The sequence below is a fragment of the Psittacula echo genome (assembly GCF_963264785.1).
Source record: "Psittacula echo genome assembly, chromosome: Z".
Classification (NCBI taxonomy): Eukaryota; Metazoa; Chordata; class Aves; order Psittaciformes; family Psittacidae; genus Psittacula; species Psittacula echo.
The window spans coordinates 84,523,453-84,547,793 of NC_137742.1; the positions used below are offsets into that span (position 1 = coordinate 84,523,453).

The 24,341-nt window shown below is 51.4% G+C and overlaps 3 protein-coding genes across 8 annotated transcripts in view; all 3 read right to left on the minus strand.

Annotated features, from left to right (window-relative positions):
• Positions 1–3,606, minus strand: part of PSKH1 (protein serine kinase H1) — a 46,649-nt gene extending 43,043 nt beyond the window's left edge. The window contains exon 1 of the mRNA XM_080637559.1: positions 2,589–3,606. Coding sequence (XP_080493685.1) covers positions 2,589–3,527 — 939 coding nt within the window. The 5' untranslated portion in view covers positions 3,528–3,606. The remainder of the gene's footprint in view (positions 1–2,588) is intronic.
• Positions 3,607–14,628: 11,022 nt separating this feature from the next.
• On the minus strand, positions 14,629–18,991 carry NRN1L (neuritin 1 like). Of its 2 annotated transcripts, none has more exons than XM_080638212.1 (3): positions 18,908–18,991; positions 15,039–15,198; positions 14,629–14,922 (listed from the first exon to the last, which is right to left on the minus strand). In XM_080638212.1, exons 2-3 carry the CDS (start codon positions 15,164–15,166, stop codon positions 14,649–14,651), a joined length of 402 nt encoding a protein of 133 aa, XP_080494338.1. In that variant the 5' UTR covers positions 15,167–15,198; positions 18,908–18,991; the 3' UTR covers positions 14,629–14,648. The 2 variants fall into 2 exon arrangements, with proteins under 2 accessions (XP_080494338.1, XP_080494337.1); XM_080638211.1 differs by lacking the exon at positions 18,908–18,991 and adding an exon at positions 16,858–16,940.
• EDC4 (enhancer of mRNA decapping 4) overlaps positions 18,189–24,341 on the minus strand; it is a 41,987-nt gene continuing 35,834 nt past the window's right edge. For 4 of the 5 annotated variants that reach the window (XM_080638207.1, XM_080638208.1, XM_080638206.1 and 1 more), the window contains 4 exons: positions 23,276–23,462; positions 21,338–21,557; positions 20,453–20,616; positions 18,189–18,986 (listed from right to left, as the gene is read on the minus strand). In XM_080638207.1, the coding sequence (XP_080494333.1) occupies positions 18,791–18,986; positions 20,453–20,616; positions 21,338–21,557; positions 23,276–23,462 (767 nt within the window). In that variant the 3' untranslated portion in view covers positions 18,189–18,790. Of the gene's footprint in view, positions 18,987–20,452; positions 20,634–21,337; positions 21,558–23,275; positions 23,463–24,341 lie in introns of those variants that run through there. The other variant, XM_080638209.1, reaches the window with a different exon arrangement.

Below are 24,341 nucleotides of genomic sequence, written 5' to 3' on the forward strand. Positions count from 1 at the left end.
TATATACACAATATATATATTCACTATATATACACACACACATATATTCTGTATCTATACAGCAATGTACTTAGCCTACAAGCATCCGGTAGCCTAGTTGCAACGAAGTCATTAGATTTGTCAAGGTAATTTCAGTTCTGGCACAAGGACAAGAGAACGTCAAATGAAGTTACCCCAGGGAACACTCAAAACAGTTGCTTCTCTGTTCACTCTTCCTATTCTGCCCGTGGCTGTACTGAGTTTGGTCAGAGTGCCCCCTCACTGATTTTTTTGAAGGAAAAGCCCTTGTCTGTTCACTCATTTTTCAAATGGAATCCAGCCCATACCTTTGATTATTTACACTACTGTTCCTTGTGTGCTTTTCAATCCTGTATTTTATTTTCCAGAGGAAGCAGAACTGCACTCCATGGCACAGCAAGGATACCTGCAACAGTAACACTAACTCCTAACATGAGATGGCTCTTGATCACGAATATCAAGATGATATTTGGAAGTGCTTAATCTCAGATTGTTTCTTCTGAAGAGCAAGAAGAACTTTCAAGGCCCACCATCATTTATAGAAAATGCAAACTTTCCCAGTCTTCCCATGGGACCAGTTCAAGTTTGTCCACACCAAACACCAGCCGATTTATCACAGAGTCTCTCACTACTTCCTCAGCTTTGTTTTTAACCTCAGCAGCTCAGTATCATCGGCGTAACTTACTAGGTGCCAAGCCTGTATGCCACCGCTTGCTTCTAAGACTCCAGAATCACCAAATTTTGCAATAACAGGCAGAACATGCCCTGGAATCATGGAATCACAGAGTGGTTTGTGCGGGAAGGGACCTTAGAGCTCATCCAGTTCCAACACCCTGCGACAGGTAGAGACACCTTCCACTAGATCAGGTTGCTCAAGACAGATTTACCACCACTGGTTATACAGTAAACAGGACTTTGTCTTTCAGTGTGACCCTGCAGATGTTACGTGTGGCTGGCAATTCATCTGTCTCTGCATTAGGACAACACAACTGCATCCGTAAAACTCTCCAACTGGTTAACAAATCCTATTAACCAAATTAAACAAGCAACAAAGGCTCCCAAAGTCAGTAGAAGCTTGGAGTTCAAGGAAGCAAGTAATCAGTTCCTGGGAGCTCAAGGAAGCAGCTGATAGAATACTTTTGGCAAGAAATGAATCAAGTACTGCAGTTCCTGAAGGAAGCGATGCACTTGGTTCAGAAAGTAACAAATTTGGAGTTTTATGACTCCTCGCTTTTGTGCCTCTTCTGCACACACAGGGACTTTCTGAGGAGGGCCCACAAGAAGAAATAACAAAACTCACAAAGTTTCAAATCTGGGCTTTCCTCAGTGGCCTCCTATGCTATGCCAATATTCCTCAGTTTCATGCACCTGGATATTCCACCTATTAACACAAGCTGGCACTACAGCTTTGAAGCAGAAAAGACTTTGTGACACCTCTGAAAACCCTGCAGAGAGTGATTCATTTTTTTAAAAACACAATCTTAAAGCAGCTTAATATGTTTAAGCCGTAACATGTTGGAGTCCTTCCATCCATCAGTAAATGCCAATATACCTGTCACAACTAAGCATATGAGAACAATCATTAATTTATTCTGGGTTTTTGACACTTGCTTTACTATCACTTCAGAATCACAAACTTAGACACTCATTAACACTTTCCCAGTGGGCTTCCCCTCACAAGGTCATGGTGTTCAGGAACCTCAGCACTCTCCCCTCTTATTAGAGCTTATAAAAGCTAAATTTTTAAATTTTGCCAGTGAGGGACATAGGCAGAAGCACAACTTGCAAATCTGGATACCCCCACTTTCTAGTATGTGATTTTCAGTGAGGTTATGCCTATACTTGGCAATTGTGCCAGTAAAGGAGTTGGCTGATAACTGAGATCTCGCATCACAACCAGAAGCAAGTTTGCAGGAGCTGTGGCAATGGTGGAGTGATGGGACTCTAGGACGGTAGAGGCATGTAGCTTCTGCCTAAAATCTACCTCCTAAGGTTCCTCCTTTCATAGTTTTTTAAGAAAACTACCCTTTAATCCTCCAGTTTGCCACACACTCAGATCAGGACACAATGCAAATTGATTTCAGAAATGCTCATGTCTCCAGACATAGAAGCAAGTGACACTTGTCTGCCATAACCCTGTCTTTCAGCAAAGGTGTTTTTCAGACTACACTTGGATTTGTATCAGAAATCATACAAGGTCTGTACACACTACACTGCAAACACTCACCCTGGCACGAGTTTCAACAGCAAAGTATCAAGCAGCAGCTTACCACAGCTGAGGTCTCCCCAGCTAGAAACCCACAAGAATCCCTGTTCTGTTCTACAGGAAGAGACCTCTTCTTTCTTTATACACACATTTCAAAAGGAGCTCTCTATGCTGCACTGGAAGCAGTTTTGGAAAGCAGAGAGAAAACAGAAAAGGATTTTAAAAGCCAGAATCACAGATATTTTTTCAACCCTGGTGATGTTACCACCTTGCACACAACAGCCAGGTTCTGGTCATCACAAAGAAACATCTACAGAGATCTTCTTGCTTGCCTTCCCCTCACCATAACCCCTGGCACACTCACCTCGCCTGAGTAACTGTATTTTCCTTTCAGGATCTGCCGATACAAGCGGGTGCGGTTGTCATCTTCAAAGGGCATAGTGCCACTGAGGAGAATGTAGGAGATGACACCCAGTGCCCACATGTCCACAGAGTTCGTGTATGGCTTCCTGACCAGGATCTCGGGAGCAATGTACTCCGGGGTCCCACATGTGGTTTTCATCAGGCAGTCATCTCCTTTCTTCCGAGCACTTGCCAGCCCAAAGTCTGTAATCATGATTTTGGAATCTGTTCCTGGATGGTAATACAGCAGATTCTCTGGCTTTAAGTCCCGGTGCGTGATACCCAGCGTATGCAGATACTTCACACCATCCAACACCATCTGCAGCACTCGTGTAGCATCTCTCTCGGTAAAGGAGCCCTTAGCAATGATTCGATCAAACAGTTCTCCTCCAGTTGCCAATTCCATCACCATGTACACACGGTCCTGGGTCTCAAACACCTCAATCAGCTGGATGATGTTGGTGTGGCGAACCCGGCGTAGCACACTAAGCTCTGACTCACACACTTCCCTCCCCTCCCGGTATTTGGTCTCTATCATCTTGATGGCGTAGGGCTGCTTGGTGGCCTTGTGTTCCACCCGTACAACGCGGCTAAAACTCCCTCTCCCAATCAGGGCTTTAATGTCATACTTTGCTGTCACTCTGGGGTCAAACTTGGCACGGTATTTAGCCACTTTGTTCTTGCGGGGCTCAGTCTGGTCCAAGTGGGCAAGCAAGTGGTTCCCAGGGTACGGGTTAGCGTGCTGTGGAGGTGACGGAGAGCCAGCTTTGATCCCGCAGTCATCCTTGATGAAATGCTTGTGTATATCATTGTGGCCTGTGTAAGGTTCAACTTTTTTCACCAGATCTAACTGCACATCTCTGGGGGGCTCGGGAAGCACTTTGCTTGTCCCACAGCCCATCACTGAATGGTGTTAAATTCCTATCAAGGCATTTTCCCAGAGCAGCAGCAGCAACCACATCCAGGGCAATTTCCACATTTGAACCTTAGGAAAAGAGTGAGACAAACCAAATAAATATCACAAACAAGGAGTCTGGAATGTTCTCTGGACTTTACTGCAGAGCATGTAAAGTACTCTGCAGTACTTACATAATCTGACAAAAGCTTTGCTGCTTTCATCATAAGCTACTGGTAAAAGTGCCTGTAAACCCAGAGTCATGGTCAAACAGACAGTCCTGGAAACCACACAGTATCTCTTTTTATAAAGCACAGCTTGTTTACTGCTCCCAGCTGAGCACTGAAGCATGGAGTTATAGACTGGCTGAACTAGAAAGAGACCTCTGGAGGTCCTCTTGTCCACACACAACTTCTTAATAATAATTAAATTCTGGAGAGAGGCTTTTCACAAGAGCATTTAGTGATAAGACAAGGCCAAAGGGTTTTAAACTGAAATACAGTAGATTTAGATGAGATCTTGGGAAGAAGTCCTTCCCTGTGAGGGTGCTGAGGCCCTGGCACAGGTTGCCCAGAGAAGCTGTGGCTGCCCCATCCCTGGCAGTGTTCAAGGCAAGGCTGGACGGGGCTTTTGAGCAACCTGGTGTAGTGGGAGGTGTCCCTGCCCATGGCAGGGGGTTGGAACTGGATGAGCTTTAAAGTACTTTCCAACCCAAACCATTCTACGATTCTAGACTTAGTTTTGCTTCACTTCTGGTTTTCCATATGGGGCTGCATGTAGGAAGTGCAAGTGGAATTTCTACCAGCTGTTCCATACTAGGAGGAGGTCTTGCTCAGCACACTGTATTCCAACAGAACCAAATCAGGTGCACTTCAGCAAGTCTTGATTAAAACAATATGACTGGTTTAGGAGATGGAGAAATTGCCTGTCTGTGCTGTGGCAGTTAGCCAGGCAGATTTAAATTCCACTCTTTGGCTTACAGCCCATCAATATGGTGCCTGAGCATTCACAGAAGGCTATGGAGATGTCATTAGACTTGAAATGTAATTGTAGGACTTGCCATCACCGAGAGTATGTTCCCCATTCACCACCTCTCCAAGCAGCCAGTCAGCTTGAACAGCAGGAAGGGAACCGCAGCTGGTCTTCCATCAGGAGGATTACATGGAGAAATACATGTTTTAGAGAGACACCTGGAATAAGTTTAGTCTCTACATCCAATCTGGAAGGAAAACAAGGCTTTGTTAAGATTCAGTTTTAAAATCAGACATCATCAAAGTAACTCCTCATGGAAGTTGAGCATGCACGAACAGTACAGTAGAAATAAAAACCAACTTCATAGAAAGCTCAACTGACTTTCACCAAGTGCTGTCCTGTAACTTGGTGCTCTTTCAGATTCAAGTACCATGACAATAAAGAAATTAAGAACTACAGTTAGCCCTGAATAATGCCTCCCACTGAGAGCTCTTCCCAGCACTGTTACGCATTAAAACAGCTTAAGTTAACAGAGAAATCAAATGAGAGCAACCAGGAACAGATTATTAGAGAGTAATTCCACATGTAGAGAAGCATTCATGTAAAATGTCCCATATGTAAATAAAACCAAGAAGAAGGATCAAATGCTGAGCTTGAAAACATCATATATAAATCCAGTAATAACATTAACTGAGATCAGGCATCAACTACCAGTATGTCTGTGGGTTTTCCTTGTATGTGTAAGCATCTCGGTGAAGCCAGAAGAATCACACCACAGCCAGCAACAAAATGCTTAAGTCCATATCAGTGCTGGTGGAAATGCTCCTGTGTTTGCACCAGCAGTTTGGAAGAAGGAACAAAAGCACTGGAGAAATGGAACATCTCAAGTCCTATCCAAGTAGGACATCAAATACTTGGAAGGTGCCAAGGAAAGGACACCATGCCCAAGCTGCAGATGCGAGAAGGAATATAGGGTTTATGCTTCAATGTCCACCCACTCCTCTCCTTAGCACCACCAGCACATCGCATCTCACAGCTCAGCAGGGCAGCACCTCAGCTTTTACTGATCCAGAAGCTTCCTTCAGCTCTGAATTCCTGGGAGTGGCCCTGTGGTAAGGGGTATCAGGCACTGATTAACCCACCCTAGGCTGAGTGGGCCTTCCACCAACAATTAGGTTATCTCATAACTTGAAGTGATTTAACTTGGCTTTTCTATGAGCTGCCACAAAGGAAATGTTAAAACACCAACTCTTAACTGCATTACGAGATGCTCATACACAGCACCTTACTTTTGGTGTTACTAATAAACCTTAAACGTGCCTCTTACTGCCTGACATGAGTCTGGTGTGAGCAGCCGCCTGGCTGACAGCGAAATCCGGGGCTGGGGCTGCTGCAGCACAGCAGACTGCGACGCTGGAGCCGGGGCAGGCCAGAGCCGGTCAGACCACCCATGATTCCACGACTATTGTTCATAACTCATCCCGAACCACGGCGGTTTTCCCCATCCCTTCCAGCGACGGGACCCAGGCCCGGGCCGGTGGCTCGTCCCGCGGCAGGCTCGGCTCCAGGCCTGGAAGCACCGCGCCCGCTCCGGCCCGGCCTGGCCCAGTGGTCAGGGCCCCCTCCCTGACCCGCCCGTACCCGCCACCCAGCACCCCAGGCAGCGGCAAGGCTGAGCCGCCGGGGCCTGGCGCGGGCCGCACCGCTGCTGCATCGCGGGGCCGAGCCGCCAGCACCCCGGCAGCGACAGAGGAGAAGGCAGGGGCGGATGGGGTCGATGCTATTCCCCGGGGCTGGGGCGGCGCCTACCCCCGAACTCACCTCGGCCCGCTCCGACCAGCGGCTCCGCCCAGCCTCCGGACGTCATTCCCGAGCGCCGAAGACGCCCGAAGAGGGAGGGAACGCCGCGCGCGCCGCGCCAGGGAGGTTGGCAGAGGGCACTCTATCGCCCCCTGCCGGGGCCGCCGGGAAACCCGCCCCAGGGCGTGCCCCGACTCGCGGGTTGATGGGTGCTGGGAAGGAACTTGAAGTGCCTGGAATGGACATAGGAAGGACATGGAGCTGTTGGAACAAATCCGGAGGAGGCCACGAGGATGATCAGGGGACTGGAGCACCTCCCGTATGAAAACAGGCTGAGAAAGTTGGGGCTGTTCAGCCTGGAGAAGAGAAGGCTGCGTGGAGACCTCATAGCAGCCTCCCAAGTGTTTGAAGGGGGCCCGTAGGAATGCTAGAGAGGGACCCTTCGTTAGGAACTGTAGGTATGGGTCAAGGGGTGATGGGTTTAAACTTAAACAGGAAAGTTCATATTAGATCTTAGGCAGAAGTTCTTCCCTGTGAGGGTGGTGAGGCCCTGGCACAGGTTGCCCAGAGAAGCTGTGGCTGCCCCATCCCTGGCAGTGTTCAAGGCCAGCTTGGATGGGGCTTGGAGCAACCTGGTCTAGTGGAAGGTGTCCCTGCCCGTGGCAGGGGATTGGAACTGGATGAGTTTTAAGGTCCCTTCCAATACAAACCAGGCTGGGATTCTGTGATTCTATGGATCATTCACAAGTTCCTGGGACTCTGACCCCCTCAGTGCTTCAGGACCTGCCTCACCTCCCCGGGACCTGGGACTCCCTCAAGCCCCCCAGGCTGAGCAGGAGTCCCCCCTGACAGGGCTGGCACACACTCAGTTCCCCACACTCCTGCCTCAGAAGAGCTACCTGAGGAAAGACAACTCCTTGCCTCCTTGCAGCCAAACCCAGCCCAAGCAGATCTCCAGCAGTGCCTGGGATTGCTGCTCCCACAGGGGGCTTCCTGCTGGGCTGCAGGGCTCTGAGAAAACACTCCCTTCGGAAGAAAATCACCAGGAAGCATCAGCTCTTTTCCTTGGCAGGTAAAACCCAGTCCCTGAGGGCTAGCTCTTGTGCATAAGAAAATAACAAGGCACATTGCTTTCCTTTTTTTCCCCCCAGCTATTAAGCACCACAAAACCCATAGAGCTTGCTTGGTATCTGCTAGTGGACTTTCTTCCTCACACCTTTTCCCCATCCTTAAACCAGGCACTCCACGCTTCAGCCCTAGATGACCTGAAAGCAGCAGGACAAGGGAAGGATGACACTTCATTCTCTTGGGAAGACACAAACACAACACCACTGGGTTTGTTTTCCAGCCCAGCTATTGCATCATTCCCAGCACAGTTCAGCTGGAGAGGGGCTCTTTCACACTCCTGCCATGCCTTTCAAAATAGCTGGTTTTATTTTAACATTCCTGGGCTTTTTGGCTGTTTAAAATGCTCAGGAATTCGTACTATATAGAACGTTATACCTGCCGATGCATGCTGTTGTCATCAGTTGGTACATTTCCAAGCTTATAACCCCTCCATGTTCTATCTGGAGATAATTCCACAGCCAGTCATTCCCACACTGTCCCTGGGAGGTGGCTTAGCCTGTGCCCAACATGTAGAACTTTGCACATGTCCTTATTAAAGTTGATCCCCTTGTTTTAGGCTGTTTCTCAAGGTCATCCCATCTTGGTGTCACCAGCAAATTAAAAAGCATGTGCCTCTCCTCACCAGCCCAGCTGCTACAGATGGGTGTCCAGCAGCGGGCAGCCTCACATTGCCCACAGCTGCTCGGACACAGGCAACCACTATGCAAGTATGGGTTTCCCTCAGGGCTTTGCATCTTCTATTATCCGCTTCCTCTCAGCTTTGCTTTCTGACCAGCTCCTGAGAACACCAAATGAGGCAGTCACTACTTGTCAGCACAACGTCAGAGCCAACACCTCTCGAACTCTTGGGCCAGAACCATGGACTTCTGAGAACTGCAATCAGAGCAGCTCTTCCTTGTGTTGTTCACAATGTGGTAGTGCTTCGGGAGCCACTGGAGCCAAGAGAGTGTCACACCAGGCATCTGCACAAAGCCAAAACATCCACACAGCAAACTACACAGAGACGAGGCCAGGAAGGACGGTAGCTTGCTGCAGGAGGTCTGGGAGAAGTGTGAAACCTGCGACAAAGCTGGAGAGCACGCAGAGATCTTAGTGAACCATCCTTTCATCTATGATGCACCGCCCACTGGTTTGGGCACTCATTTTGAGTTCTGGGTCAGTGTCAGTTAGCCCCTGAAACCTTTTACTCAATCTTAGGTCCTTCCTTCAGCTACAGCAAGAAGTTTTATCAGCAGAGTAAGCATCTAGCACTGGGAACAGGCTTTGAAGGCCCAAACCCTCTGGGAGGCTCTTCAGCCCCTTGTCCCACCAGCATTGATCTGGCCAAACTCCAATGGCTTTAACTCCCTTCTGATAATTTTTGACATGCTTATACAGTGGTGCAGTATTTGGGCATGGTCTAACAGCTTGTTTTGCTGTCAGAGAAAATGTCATCTGCTTGATTTTTCTTGACTGATTTTCACCTTATTCTGTCTTCTGCCTTTCAAGATGTAGCTCTCCCAAGAGAGGAGCCTCACCCTGCTCCTCCTTGCTTGCCCCTTTGGAAATCCTATGCAAGCTCTTACCCCCCACCCCGGACCTGCAGCCTGCCTCTGGGGCCATGCGAAGGATCCAGGCCATCAAGACAGGGATCTCTAGGAAGAAGCAGCAGCAGAGCTGGCCCCACAGTCTGGCTGCTCCCTCCTGGGCATCACCATCCCTCTGCAAGGATGGGTTCCTCTTAGGGTTTTGTATCTCCTGTCTGCAGCTTCCTCATGGCTCCTCCTGTGGAAGCTGCTAAGTGCAGGCTGGGACCACCAGGGCAATGCCAGGTACCCAGAGCGGTAGAGAATCTTCCCTCCTTGGAGAGGCATAGCTCCCTGGAGTCAGCTTTGAGCAGCCAGTTGCAGTGCCAAGGTAAATCCTGCATGGATCAGGAGCTGTAATAATAAACCTCCAGAGCTCCCTTTGCATCCACCACCTGCCTGCGGCACTGCCATCTGAATCCAGAGTCTCCCTGCTATGTAACAAGCTGTGATTTCCTCTGGAGTGAAGGAAATGGCCGGCACCACCTCCAGCATTCCCCAGCACCCCCAAGCTGCTGGGGCATGGCTGTATGTCGAGGGCATGAGGCAATCTGGGAGCCTGTGGCTTCCTGCTGTGCTAGGCCATAGGAAGCCAGAAACGGAGAACAGAGTCCCTCATCTGCTGTCGAACAGACACAAAGGGAAGCAGGAAACACGGATTTCCTCTGAGCCACATCCCAGCCCTACACAGCAGTAAGCCCGTGGCACAGTGGCCATGCTGAGCTAGAGCTCAAGGTTGTCCCAGCAAAGCTGAGCAGAGTTAGGAGCTGGGGGATGTTCAATTAAAGCTGCTTAAAAAAGAAATCCAACTTCCCATATGCCTCTCTGGAGACAAAACAGCCCCAAAGCTGCATGCAGATGGGGTGCCAGGCTGGGGGCTGAGCACAGCGCTACAGACAAAGGTGACTCTGGCTCAGCCGTTCCAGCTGTGTCTGATGCACAAGGATTGAGGTTGCCTTTGGTGTTTTCTTATGAAAAGTTGGACATTTGGCTCTGCAGAAGTCCCCACAGGAGCTCAGATATCAGCCAGCCCTGCAATACAGTGTCCTCCAGGCTATGCACAGTCCCCGGGGCCCCCTCTGACCCTGGCACTCTGAAGAGCTGGCAATGCTGGTGGCAGCTCTGGGATGCCTTGGGTGTGCATCTCCATGAGGACACCAGACCTAGACAGTGGCACTGGGTACCATGGGAGGGCAAGAAGCCATCCCACCTCCACTGGTGGCCCTGGCACAGCTTCAGCACATCCTGTTGGAGATACCCAAGTGCATTCCCACAGACAAGGAGCTGTTCCCCAGCTGGCAGCTTTGCCAGGAGGAATTTCCCTGGTCAAAGGAACAGAGGATTCAACCATTCCATGGTGAAGGCGTTGGACAGGAGGTTGGCCCTCGTGTCTCTCTGCCACATGTGTCATCTCACTCACAGAGCTGCCCAGAATAGCATCACTATCTGGTTCCAGCTGCCCAGCCCCTTTTGTGATTACAAAGAGTAAATTCCAACATCAGCCCAATCTAACTCGGCCTTCCTTTATCCCCTTCCTTTTTCTTTCCTATAATTCAGGTTTGTCTTTTAGAAAAGAGAGGGAGATAATGTCTGCAGAGCATTTAATCTTCTGTCCAAAGAATGGCAGAGAGCAAATTAGGATCTACTCCAATTAATTTGCCTTGATGGGCAAAATCTGGAAAGCGGCCATATCTGGGAATTAAGAACAAAAGGAGGGAGTGTAAAGTAGGTCGCAGGAGTTTCATAACTGGAATGATGGGTTTTCCCAGCATGCCACGTGCTCAAGAGGCTCCTGGTGCTAGGGGCCACCGGTCCCTTTCCCCCCCATCCAGCAACCGCGGGTTTCAGTCTGGGCAGTTGATTTAAGATGCTGGCCAGCATGTGGGGAGCCAGGAACAAGGACCTTGACCCTTCCCATGGCAGGACACGGCTGCAGGACTGGCCCAAACCCTTGCCACAGACCCTGAACCCAATGGGAGAACAGACACTTGTCCTGGTTTTGGAGCACCCAAATTGCTTTCCTGACAGTTGGTGTGCCTGTCCTTGCTGCCACCCTCAGCCTTGCAGGCACCCTCTTGAAGATGATTAGGGGTGATACAGAGATAGTGAGTTCAGGGCAATGCTTTTCTATGAGCCCTTGTACCATGGGGGTTTACCAAGCAGTGGTGACCCGTAGGGCCATCCTATCCCAGCATTCCCAAATCCCAGCCCTGGCTCCCTGGAACCACCAGTGTCTGCAGGCTGTGCCGTGACATATTCTGATGTCACATATGGCAACACTTACCATGTGTGTACCTTCCAGGATGCACATGGTAGCATAACCAAGGTGCAGGCCATGTGTGGTGATATGTGCTGGTGTGCAGGACATTGATAACTTAGCCAGGGGTGTAGGATACATGCAGTGACATATGCCAGCAACCTTGAGGGGAAGGACTTGGGGGTGTTGGGTGATGAGGAGCTCCCCATGAACCAGCTTCAGTGTGCGCTTGAGCCCAGAACCACGCTGGGTGCTGGGCTGCATCCCTGGAGCGTGAGCAGCAGCTCGAGGGAGGGGATTCTGCGTTTCTGCTCCTCTCTGGGGAGACCCCCCTGCAGCCCTGCATCCAGCTCTGGGGCAACAACACAAGAGGGAAGTGGAGCTGTTGGAGTGAGTCCAGAGGAGGCCATGGAGATGCTGCGAGGGCTGGAGCAGCTCTGCTCTGGAGACAGGCTGAGAGAGCTGGGCTGGTTCAGCCTGGAGAACAGAAGGCTCCTTAAGGGGAGACCTTAGAGCAGCTCCAGTGCCTAAAGGGGCTGCAAGAAACCTAGAGAGGGGCTTTGGAAAGGGCTGGTATGGACAGGACAAGGGGGAATGGCTTTAACCTGACAGAGGGGACACTGAGATGAGATCTTGGGAAGAAGTTCTTCCCTGTGAAGGTGCTGAGGCCCTGGCACAGGTTGCCCAGAGAAGCTGTGGCTGCCCCATCCCTGGCAGGGTTCAAGGCCAGGTTGGACGGGGCTTGGAGCAACCTGGTCTAGAGGAAGGTGTCCTTGCCTGTGGCAGGGGGTTGGAACTGGGTGAGCTTTAAGGTCCCTTCCCACTTAAATCAGTGTTTGATTCCAAGTGTTTGATTTGACTTTATGTGCAGCCCATCTTTCTGCCTGCAGGACCAAACACACTGAGCATTTGGTGGGTGTCTGTGGGTCTTCCCAGGAACCCACAAGCTCCCAGCTGGATCAAAGTGGTGCTGTTTGGTGCACGCTGATGTCACCATCACTTTGGTGTCTCTCCAGCTCTCTGGGCACCTCCTGCCACCCCACAGCAGGACCACAGGGAGCATCAGGACAAAGCGGAGCAGCAGGACAATGGGGAGCAGCAGGATGATGGGGAGCAGTGATTCCCTGCTCTTGGCCCCGTGGAGCTGCCAGCAGGGTGCCGGGCACTGTGCATGCGTGGCCGGTGCCCATCTGGATTTATCCTCTTTAGCCATCCTGTGGGGATCTGCCACTAATTCACCCTTAAACACAGGATTGTCAGGAACTGGGAAGGAAAGACTTGGAGGATTATCCATCCTCCTGGTGCTGGCATTAAACATGGGAAGCAGCAGCTGCTGGATGAGGGGAGCTGGGGTGGCGGTTTGCCCTGTCCCATGGGGCACCAGCCCCCAGGCTCAGTGACATCCTTCCCACAGCAAAGGCTGCCAGCAGCATGGCCCCACTCCTCCCCGTGCAATGTTTTGTGACACTCCCCCAAGCAAGCCCAAGGCTGGTTAATGAAATAAATAACATGAAATAAATACAGGGTCCCTCCTGAAAGCTGAGGGAGCAGCAGCAACCACTCAGCCCCTCAGGATGTACCATGACACGACAATCCAGGGAGCATTTCCCAGACTCAGATCCTGTCAGGGGACCAGGGTGACATCCCAGAGCTTGGGGATCACAGAGGTAAGTGGCCTGACCTCACAGGAAGAGGTTCTGCAATGAAACAAGCAGTAATTTTCACTGGATCAGGAGGACAGCAATAATTGAGCTTCTCACTTGCATGCTGACAGCTTTTAGACACGAGCCAGTGCACAAAGGCTTTCCCAGATCAACACCCTGACCGTGTCCCATGAGTGGGCATGGGGATGTTTTTGGAACAGCCTTGATGTCACCCTGGGAATCAAAGGAACCGCAGCAACTTGGTACCCACAGCACGTCGCTGCCTTCCTCATTGCTCTTGCTAGCAGCTGAGCCTCGCGTGGGACATGGCACAGTGGGCTCATGTTGGCTGGAGGATTTTGGCAGTCAGGGTGCTGTTGCGTCTGCCAAGCAGGATGGTTTTCCCACATGCCTGCGAGAACTGCCACCACCACTGACAGGAGCTGTTGATCTGTGCACTGGATGGGGTGGCCCATTGGCAATTTTAATGTCACTTTATGTGGCAGGCAGGGGCAGGTGGCTGTGCCCTGGAGTGGGGTCACTTCACCAATCCCAGTGCAAGGAAACTGGTTTACCATGATGGATTTTAGTATTGTAGGGAAAAAAAATATCTGAAATATGCCAGCACCAGGGATGGGAATAACAGCACCTGCCACTGAGAGACACAAGTTAAACTGCAGCACATCCTCTTGGTTTAACTTCAGCGAGTCCTCATAGCAGCCTTCCAGTATCTGGAGGGACCTACAGGGATGTTGGAGAGGGACTCTTGATCAAGGGCTGTAGCGATAGGACAAGGGGTGATGGGTTTAAACTTAAACAGGGGAGATTCAGGTTGGATATAATGAAGAAATTCTTCCCTGTGTGGGTGCTGAGGCCCTGGCACAGGTTGCCCAGAGAAGCTGTGGCTGCCCCATCCCTGGCAGTGTTCAAGGCCAAGTTGAACGGGGCTTGAAGCAACCTGCTGTAGTAGAAGGTGTCCCTGCCAGTGGCAGGGGGTTGGAGCTGGTTGAGCTTTAAGGTCCCTTCCAACCCAAACGAGTCTGGGATTCTGTGATTCTAAATCCCACTTGAACCTGGATATGAGCTTCAATTCCCTGGGTTTTTTTTTCACCTGTATCATCTTGGCTTAAACGAAACCCCTTTTTTCCCCTGCAAATCCCAGTTTCATTCATGAAAATTAATAGGACTGAACATAGACAGACCAAAATAAAAAGGATGGAAAAGAGGATTTCTTTCAGAAAATTGCCTGGTGCTGCTGGAGTTGCCCATCAGAGGACAGGCTAGAGGGTGCTGGAAGGAAAAAAGAGATGCAGTCTGTGTTTTCCCTTTAAAACAAAGAAAATATTTGACCCAGCTCTAAGGGAATATCCTTTATGCCTACAGCTCTCAGGGAACACGGGGTGGTGGGAATCCCTGGTACACCCCTCACAAGGCTATCGCAGTCCTGTGGGCTCCCAGCATGGGGGGACAGAGCCACAGCCCCCTATGACCCTCCCTGGGGAGATGGTCTGGGGAGCACCTCCTCTGCAATCCATGGAGCAAACCTGGAGCCTGGAAAGGGCATGAAGGGCATCCCTAGTGAGAGGCAAGGAGGAGAAATGTAAAAGCATCTTTTAATATAAATATAAATCTGTCTGAAGGGCTGCTGGAGAAGCCCATGCCCTATGAGGGATGCCTGGGGGTAAGGTGGGCTCTGCAGGGACTGCGGCCAGCACCAGGAGGACCGACACAGGATGTCCCTGGCACCAGGATGAGCACAGGGCTAGAGCTGGGGCACCAGCAGCAGCAGGACCACCTGGGCCAGGAATGGGGGGCACAAGGTGGTGGCCAAGCCTTGCAGTGTGGCCTGGTTGGTCTCGGCAGCCGGCGAGCTGCGGGCACTGGCCAGGTGTCCCCGGGCACTGCACAGCTCCTGCAAGTTCCCCTGGAACTGGTTCTTGCGGGATTCCTGGCGCAGAGACTCCCAGATGGCAGCCGCTTCCTCAGGGCAGCTCGACAGCACCTCACTGGCACAAGCGTGGAAGTCATCCCAGGACCTGGGGAGATGGGCAGGAGTTGGGGGCACCACTGGTGGCTGGTCACCATCTGGGTGACCAGCTGATGATGCTGGGTCATCATTCCCAGCAGCTCTCATGGGGATGGAGGCACTCACTTGCAGATGGTGTCCAGCTCCTGCACATCCTCAGCATCCTCATCCTGCTGGCGCTGCACGCTCTGAACCATGCTGTCACCCAGGCTGATGAGGCAGCTGGCAAAGCCCTTGTAGATGGTGTTGCACATCCCGGCCTTGCTCAGGGGCTCCTGGCTCACGGCTGTGGGAGAGAGGAAGATGGAGCTGAGGCCCTACACATCCCCCCAAGTCATCACCTGCTCTGGGTGTCACTGGGCAGCAGTGACACTGTGCTCAGAGTGACCATTGCTCCTGCCCCAGAGCCAGTCAGGGAACAATGTAATGACCCCACAAGTGATGCTGCCATTTGCCACAGGGGAAGAATGGCAGCCAGCTGCTTTGCCCCTGCCTCCCTGAAGCCATCTGTCCCTGCCCAGATCCCCCACCAGCGAAGATTAATTTGTGATTACAGCAGGGAAAAAAAACAAGGCTCAGCAAGCTGGAGTCCCTGCTTACACTTGGGTGGGAGAGAAGGGGGCAGGGGAAGGATAAAGCGAAGGGGAAGGAGTGGGGGAACAGAGCCAGAGAAGGAGAAAGACAAAGGGAAGAAGAAAAAAGGCAGCTTCTTCTGCTTCAATCTGAGAACCCTGAATTCCCTGCTCTGCTCCACAAAGGATTCACCCCTGGGACTGGACAAACCCCAGTGCCAACAACCTGGCAACGCCTGCGAGTGCACCCGCAGCTAGGGGGATAGTCCAAAGAGCCGGCGGGGGGCTGGTCACAGCAAAATGCCCGGTGCCCGGTTCCCGAGGCCAAGTCACGAGGGTTGTGAAACTCTGGAAAGTGCACGGGCACACACTCGGTTGGTCTCTGCATTGACGGCACTAAGAAGGGGTGAGGAGTCCCGGAGGGATCCCTTGCAGGGAAGGTGACCCAGAAGTGGACAGAGTTGCCCCGTGGCTGCTGTGGCGGTAAGGATGGCTCCAGGGAGCCACATGCTGCGCCGCTGGCACCCCTTGAAACAAGGCCCCAGGCTGTGAGCAGCACTGGGGGTGAGCCTCAAACCTCAGCCCATCACAGAGCACAGGAGGTGCTCATGATGAGAAACCTGCTGAGCACAGCTGAGTGTCAGCCTTACACCAGGTACATGGGTCACACATAGCACAGGTATTGATAGTGGGATCTCTTGCTCCTCTTTCGACCTTCCCTCAGTAGAAAGCTGGGCAGGGCAGGGAAGGCAAGGAAGGAGAAACCAGGAGGGCAAAGCACCTCTGTTAAACCTCTGCAAAACCTGCTCCCAGCTTCCTAAACGAGAGAACCACAAGAGAAACACACAGGTGGAGTTTTCCTTAGGGTGCTGCAGAGCATCGCTGACTCCCAAGCGAGCACTAGCGCAGCCACCCCTCTTCTGGAGGAAAGAGCTTGCATCGTTCACCCACCGAACCCTAAAACCGCCCCGCGATTGGTCCTGGCCCTGATTCTCCCGGCCGGGATCCCCGGAACTCTGCATCCCTCTTCGGAACAGGGCTGCCACCTGGTACCGCCGTACCCGGAGCCGGTCGTGCCTCCGTGGGCTCCGGGAGCAGCGGGAGAGCGCGGCGGGATGCGCTAGAGGTGCAGGATGTGCCGCAAGAGTCACACGCCGGCTGGAGGCGGGCGGGCAGGGCGAGCCCGGCACCGCTGAGCAGCGGGCGGACCCCGGCAGCGCAGCGAAGCCGCTGTCCCCCTTGCCCGGCACCGCGGGACGGGGCGCGGTGGGTCGCGGAGCCTCGGGGCAACCGGTCACTCCGCTCCGCGGTGATGCCAACCCCCGCCCAGCTCCCCCCCCTCTGCCCGGTCCGCAGCCGCCGGCGGCACTCACCGAGGGGCAGGAGAAGCAGCGGGCACACGGCCCGCAGCAGCCGCCAACAGCCGCCGCCCATGTTGCGGTCCCCGCCGTGTGCTCCGCCGCCACCGGTAGCCCCGGCCCCGCCTCCCGCCCTCGGCACCACCCCGCGGACCTCCCCCGGCGGAGAACCAGAGTCCCAGAAAGAGGAGCCGCTGAAGCCGGGTCTGCCCCCGCGCCTCCTGCCCGCGGCCAGCGGAGCACGTCCCCCTCGGATCCACCTCCTGGCAACGCCTGCGAGTGCACCCGCAGCTAGGGGGATAGTCCGAAGAGCCGGCGGGGGGCTGGTCACAGCAAATGCCCGGTGCCCGGTTCCCGAGGCCAAGTCACGAGGGTTGTGAAACTGGAAAGTGCACGGGCACACACTCGGTTGGTCTCTGCATTGACGGCACTAAGAAGGGGTGAGGAGTCCCGGAGGGATCCCTTGCAGGGAAGGTGACCCAGAAGTGGACAGAGTTGCCCCGTGGCTGCTGTGGCGGTAAGGATGGCTCCAGGGAGCCACATGCTGCGCCGCTGGCACCCCTTGAAACAAGGCCCCAGGCTGTGAGCAGCACTGGGGGTGAGCCTCAAACCTCAGCCCATCACAGAGCACAGGAGGTGCTCATGATGAGAAACCTGCTGAGCACAGCTGAGTGTCAGCCTTACACCAGGTACATGGGTCACACATAGCACAGGTATTGATAGCGGGGTCTCTTGCTACTCTTCTGACCAAGTGGGAGAAGCACATCTCCAAACCAGCCCAGGGACGCAGCAGCTGGTAGGAGCAGCAGATGTGGGCCCTTGGCTGGTTGGTCCCTGCTTCAGTCCAGGTTTTGGCCTCCCAGGCTCAAGCCCTCCCCTTTGCCCAGTTTCCCCCATAAGAAAGCTGGGCAGGGAAGGCAAGAAAGGAGAAACCAAAGGAGAGCAAAGCTCCTCTGCTACCCCTCTGCAAAATCTTGTAGGAAACCTGCTCCTGGCTCTGTCAAAGAGAGAGTTGCAAGCAGGACACACGGGTGTTTTCCTTGGGGTGCTGCAGAGCATCACTGACTCCCAAGCCACCTCTGACTGATGCACCCCTCAAACTTAACCAGAGACCATGGGGAAGATCTAAGAATAGACTTGCGCTGCTGGCAGAAAGAAAGGTTATCACAGCTCCTCAGCTCAGGCACCAGTCCAGACTCAAGCACATGCCTCAGCCCATACATTGCTCACTCCACAGTGCAAGAGAAGCAGATCCCCACTTCACAATTTTTCCTCAAAAAGGTTTATTGAACTGGTTTTAATGTTATTTCAAGAAAAAAGAAATCCAAAACTTAGGTAACAAGAAAACCTCTGGTGTATAGCCAAAACTGATGAATGTGAACATCTGCTCCAAAACAATAGAAGCTCAGGGACTTGTGCAGCTTCCTGCTGCTGGACTCTCCCAACACAGAGGATCTCCAGCACACACAGATGCAGCCCCAGCCCTGCCTGCACTGCAGATCTGGAGTTAATGAAAGCCATGTGTGCTCTGCTGATGTCCTCCCAGCTATTCACTCCACCAAGGAGCAGGAGTTTTGAATCCCCAACTAAAAAACAGGTATAAGTTTCTGGTCAATGAGGCACCCAGATCCCCAGCTGTCCCTTTACTCAGGGCTCAGCATGTGCCTCCTTTCTCCTGCACTCATGGGAGGAGATTCCAAACTAAAGGGATAAATCCACCAGCTCCTGCTGAACGCAGCTTAGGCTGCCAGACAGGCCGCAGGGATGGATGGATAGGTGAAGAACAGACTTAACTCTCTTAAAAAGAGGCTATTTAGGAAAAATAAGCCAAGTGAGCTTTCAGTAACTATTTGGAACTTTACAGCGATAGCATTTGCCTTAGAGACATCACACACATTGATAGATTTCCTGGCAAGAGCTCTTAATATAAGTCATATGTGGTTAGTGATTACTGGACCTGGTCCAGAGCAAGCAGGCCCTGGAGCATCATCGTGAGGCGACGGGCCGGCCTGCTCAGTGTGTTGTGGGGCTCCACCTGCAGGAACTGGAAGAGCTTCTGCCGTACCTGGTTCATGACTGACCCCATGTGGTCTCGGGTGATGGGGTCACTGTGATCCAGGTGCATCACCGCCTCCTCCAAGTAACTGAAGGAGAGAGAGACCAGGGTGAGAACAAAACCCAGCACATGATCCCAATCCAATTCAGTTCATTTTAGGGCAGAAGATGCACAATTCTGCTTCCCCACCCACCCAAGCTCAGTGCAGCATGTTCAGCCATCAGAAAACAAATGCTCCTGACTCTCAGCAGAGTCCACCTATCTCTTCTTCAACTCGTAAGGGCAGCCTATAGCTTCCAGCCTGCAGTATGTGCCAGATAACCTAGCTGCCTGTGCTGAAGCTGGCACACTGACTGGCAAGGCAGAGCTCCCTGCAGTGCAGGAGGTGATACCCGGTCAAAAATCTGTAGGCATTTTCTTTGGTGCCTTTTTAGCATAAGCAGAACTAGTCACTCATTAATGACATTCTCTGTCGCCCAGAGTGGCTGCCCCATCCCTAGCAATGTTCAAGGCCAGGTTGGATGGGGCTTGGAGCAACCTGGTCTAGTGGAAGGTGTCCCTGCCTGTGGCAGGGGGTTGGAACTGGATGAGCTTTAAGGTCCTTTCCAACCCAAACCAGTCTGGGATTAGATAGTAAAAAATCCTCAGCAGCGAGTCTTGGTTTATGCAGGGATATATTTAAGGTCTTCTTCCAGGAAGGGGTGTGGGAAAAAGAAATTTTACCAACGAGCTGTTCTGAAGCTCCAACAAGTCATAAACATTCAAACCACAGCCTGAGCACAAGGCAATGCAGTCACTTGAACAGGTCTGCACTAAGAGATCAGCTCGAACTTAACAGCAGCAGCTCATCTGTAACTTAAAGCTCTTTTTCAGTTTTTCTAACTTCCTTTACTCCTATTGTAAATTGAGTTAGAAACTTAAGTCATTTTTCCATATAAGCCATGGTCAAAACCTGTAGGTAATTTAACAAGTTAGGATTTTTTAGGTAACAGGGGTTTGACTCACTCACTAAAAATGCTCATGGCAAGTATCAGCAGAGTCACTGCTTTGTGACACAAGCCTTGTTTGCAGCATGTAACAGACATTACTGCCAGTAGCTCCTGCTGCCACCTCCCACTGAATGTGTCTGTCAGTCACATCAAGAAACTGCCAACACAAAGCTCAGCAACACTGTAAGAATTAAGGACAGAGCAAAGTGGCTCTGGATACGAAACTATCTAGGAAACATGGCACCATCCCTCCTTTTGCCTCCACAGTGGAACTGTTCCTTGCAAATACAGGAATGCACAGACTGCAAATATTCACAGACTACAATGCAGGAGTAACAACACCTACAGCTTGGTACCCCTTCCACTAACTGTTGGGCAGCAAAGCTCTCTATGGCAATGCCTCCAGCTTTTCCCAAGTCACTATTGGCTGTTCACAATCCAGTAACAAGCTACAGAAGCTCCAGCTTCCATCAAAGCACCACCTTTCCCTTTCAGACAGTGAATTAAAAGCCAGAGCCAGAAAAGGTCTGCACAGGTTCAGACCTGGCGCCCTGATCATACTCACTTCAACTTCAGTTCCGTACGAGTACCCAAATCAGAGGAGAGCTGCTGAATGAGAGACAGCAGCACAGGCTGGGACAGTGGGCATGGATGCTGCCCAAATACTTGCTCAGTATCCACAGTCTCACAGACATACAGAACCAGATTGAGATCAGCTGCTGTTAGAGCCTGCAAGGAAAACACAGCTAGAAATACAGAGGAAACAGCGGGCACGTGAGAGACACAGGACAGAGCAGAGACAGCCCTCTACTTTGGGGCAGCTCAAAGGCTTGCCAGCTTCCTCTGGGAGAAGATTCTCTGCAAACCTTGCTGTACATGCAAGCAGGAGTGTGTTCAGGCTCTCAGGGGATCCCTGTGTCTGTGCTAAACTGAGCAGACTACAGCCAGCCAGAGGGGAGCAAGTTACAGTTACCAGCACGGAACAGGGCCATGTTTGCATCCCCTGCCAGCCCATTTTGCCATTATTTCCAGAGGAGTTTATCCACAACAGCTCAAACAGATCTGCCTACATACTCAAAAGCAAAGGCAACGTCAGGCCTCAGATGGTAGATCTGCCTGAAGAAGCTTATGAAGCTGCTGCTCTTCAGGGGTGCACCATGTGCCACTGCTGATGGAAAGTACTCTGGCTTACTGGAGCACTGACACTGTCCTGACAGGGCATGGGCAGGGCAGAAAAACTTAACTGCCACCAAATAATGGAATCTGCATGGCTCTGGCTTGACCTGCATGAGAGTGCAAATGCACTCCTCAAACAGTCCGTTGCCATGGGTCTTTTCAGGCAACTCCTGTATAAACTGGTGTGGGATTATGTTCCCACCTCAAGGAGCCCTTTCTCCTCACCTCCATTCCCTAGCAAACAGCAATGCCTACTGCCAGGCAGCCTATGTACCTGCTGGAATGCTTGGTTGAGGCGTCCCTGCTGGAGCAGCTGGAGGATGTGAGTTTGCTGAGACTGGAAATCCAAGTGAGTGGAGGGGATTGGAGTGCCAGCTGCTGAACGCATTGCCTGGACAATGCTTGAGGTGACTGCTGCTTGCTGCTCCTTCATAGCCAGGCTCACTTCTTCTTTAATGACTCGCTGTACTTGAGACAAAGTAGACTCCTGCATGCTAAAAAATACCCAAAAAACAAAACCCAAAGGCATTTCTGAAAGCAAAGAACTGAGAGACAACACTGCACAAAGCTTGTCCTGGTGAGAAAGTACAGGCTTGCTTATTTATTGTAGCATGGTTCCCAAAGGGTTAATAAAAGTGACTCTGAGGCACAGGCATTGGAACCATGCTGCCAAGGTAGCTCTGTGACCAACACCACAATGGCCCAGGGTGCATGTGGAAGATGCTGAGATTCTGTGTGGGAGAGTGATGTTAGAGGGAAATAAGTTTCTCATTACACAACCATCTTTAATAGCTCTGGGTTACAAACAAGGCTAAGCTACTAAGTTCACCCCCAAACAGGCTCAGTGTTCCACATCAGATCTGTTAGATGCAGCTTCCTCACCTGCAGATGACACCTTTAGAACGAGAACACACTTTTACTGAGCCTGTGACTTCTCCACAGAAGACCAGCTCACAGCACAAGCTTTATTGTTGCTACACCTTTTCCCCCTCAAAGAGAGCTGGATCCTCCCCTCTTAAAAAGTATACAAAGCATCAAACCTGTTCTACCACAGGGAAAATAACAGGACTTCTCTGGGAGCAAGCATAGCCCATGCAAGACCAGAATTTCATCTGATAGCCTTCCTGGCAAGTCTGGTCTGCTTCAAAGATCCCAGTGTGCTCAGACACGTGTTAAAGTAGACGGGCATTCTGCCCTGCAGCTGACCATCAGTGAATCTTAATGCCTGGAAACCTGCCACCAGCCTCACAGTGTGAAAGTGGTGAAGGCACCACTGGGATCACACCCTGGAACCAGAATGGCCAAGCATGAATTGCTGCAGAGCAGCTGGGACGAGACAGTAGCCTGCGAAACTGTTGGTGTGTCTGACAACACAGTGCTAAGAAGAAAAGCCTTCAGAAGGCCTGTTCTGAAGTGGTCTGCAGGAAGTGCTCAGACTTGAGTGTGCTTAGGGCTTCCTTAGGTCCTTCTGTCCTCCATCATGCATGTGGGACCCTGTGAAAAGCAGACCCTGAGCTCCCACATGCAGCATCAATACAGGTATGGTCTTTTTTTAGTGCTTTACAGGGTAGCAGATACATCAGCCCACGTGCTTTACCCCACTATGCAGAGCCAAGAAGCAGCCCCACAGTACTTTTCTGGGCCCCTCAGTTCAAGAAGGACAGGGACCTGCTGGAGAGAGTCCAGCGCAGGGCAACTAAGATGATTAAGGGAGTGGAGCATCTCCCTTATGAGGAAAGACTGAGGGAGCTGGGTCTCTATAGTTTGGAGAAGAGGAGACTGAGGGGTGACCTTATTAGTGTATATAAATATATAAAGGGGGAGTGTCACGAGGATGGAGCCAGGCTCTTCTCAGTGGCAAACAATGATAGGACAACGGGTAATGGGTACAAACTGGAACACAAGAGGTTCCACTTAAACTTGAGAAGAAACTTCTTAGTGAGGGTGATGGAACACTGGAACAGGCTGCCCAGGGTTCTCTGGAGATATTCAAGGCCCGCCTGGACACATTCCTGTGTAACCTCACCTAGGTGTTCCTGCTCCGGCAGGGGGATTGGACTGGATGATCTTTTGAGGTCCCTTCCAATCTCTAACATACTGTGATACTTGCGGTGAATGGCTTGTTTCCACAACCGAGCAGGGAGAGGTTTTTGTCACGCACACATATACCTGTCATTGACATCTCTTTCCACAAGCCCAACTGCCAACTTACTTGCCCATAAAGATATGCAGCTGATGCTCCACCTCAGCATTGACGCTGGCTGTGATAGAGGAAGCCAGCTGCTCTGTAGTGCTCTGGAAGCTGCTGGTGAGCTGTCGAAGCTGATTCAGCAGCAGGTCCTGGGCCTCCTGTTCTCGTTCATTTTTGTTCTTCAAGTGAGCCTCAAACTGCTGGACATCTGCAACAAACAGGGAGGAAGATATTTATGCCATCAATAAAGCTGGGTAGAAATCCAGCTACCAAGCTCTACATATTCTCCAGCAGAAACAATTACTGGGCCTCTGTATGAGAACAGGAGAGAGAAGAACACACAAGCTTGGTCTGGGGCTGCGTTACACTAAACAAGAAACCCTGGCTTTCAGTTTCTCCATTATGAGACACAGCAACAAAGTCGTAAGTTCTCTCATGCCAGACCTTTACAGGTGCTCTTTGTTCAGCGCAAGACAAAATACCCTCACTCCCACATTTATTTCATCCACAGTATGAGCTGTGATCTGCATTAGTGATAGAATTCAATGTCAAAGAAGAAAGAGGAGGAACATTTCTGATCAAAGAAAAATCATGTCTGCAGAGATCAAAAAGCTGCATTTTAAAGTATTTTATGAACTGGTCTGATCAAAAGAGAGAAGGTAAGCTCTATACACTTGTGGGAACCTTGTGATGAAGAGGAAGGGTGCAAAATAAAGAGTAGCTGGAGACACTCTGAAAATCCAGGGGCAATACAAGTTGCTGTGCTAGCACTAGCCAACTTCGTATGCCCTCAGAAACCAGCTCTGCAGAGTAATGCCTGCCAGGTCCCCCAAGCCAAGGAACTGGATCTCAAGTATGGTAACAGGAAAGACCTTCTTCAGTACATCAGTGCACAGTTTTCCCTACTTAAGAATATACTTCTCTTTTTAACAGCCTGACCATGCCTGACACTGTTCAGCCACTGTTTGACCTCTGATTGTCCCCATACCCTTCTCTAAACCTTCCTCAAGCCATTACCCCTCTGAGATGAGGGCTTAGCTGCAGGACTGCTAACCGCTCCATCATCAACTTTCTGATGGCAGGATGC

Bases quoted from the DNA above. Each gene is read 5' to 3' on its own strand.
- NRN1L (XM_080638211.1), bottom strand. From the start codon at position 16,918: ATGGGCGGCGGCTGTTGGCGGCTGCTGCGGGCCGTGTGCCCGCTGCTT. The intron at 15,199-16,857 runs GTGAGTGCCGCC...TCTCTCCCACAG, and splicing joins GCTGCTTCTCCTGCCCCTCG to CCGTGAGCCAGGAGCCCCTG. The intron at 14,923-15,038 runs GTGAGTGCCTCC...CCATCTCCCCAG, and splicing joins GAGCTGGACACCATCTGCAA to GTCCTGGGATGACTTCCACG.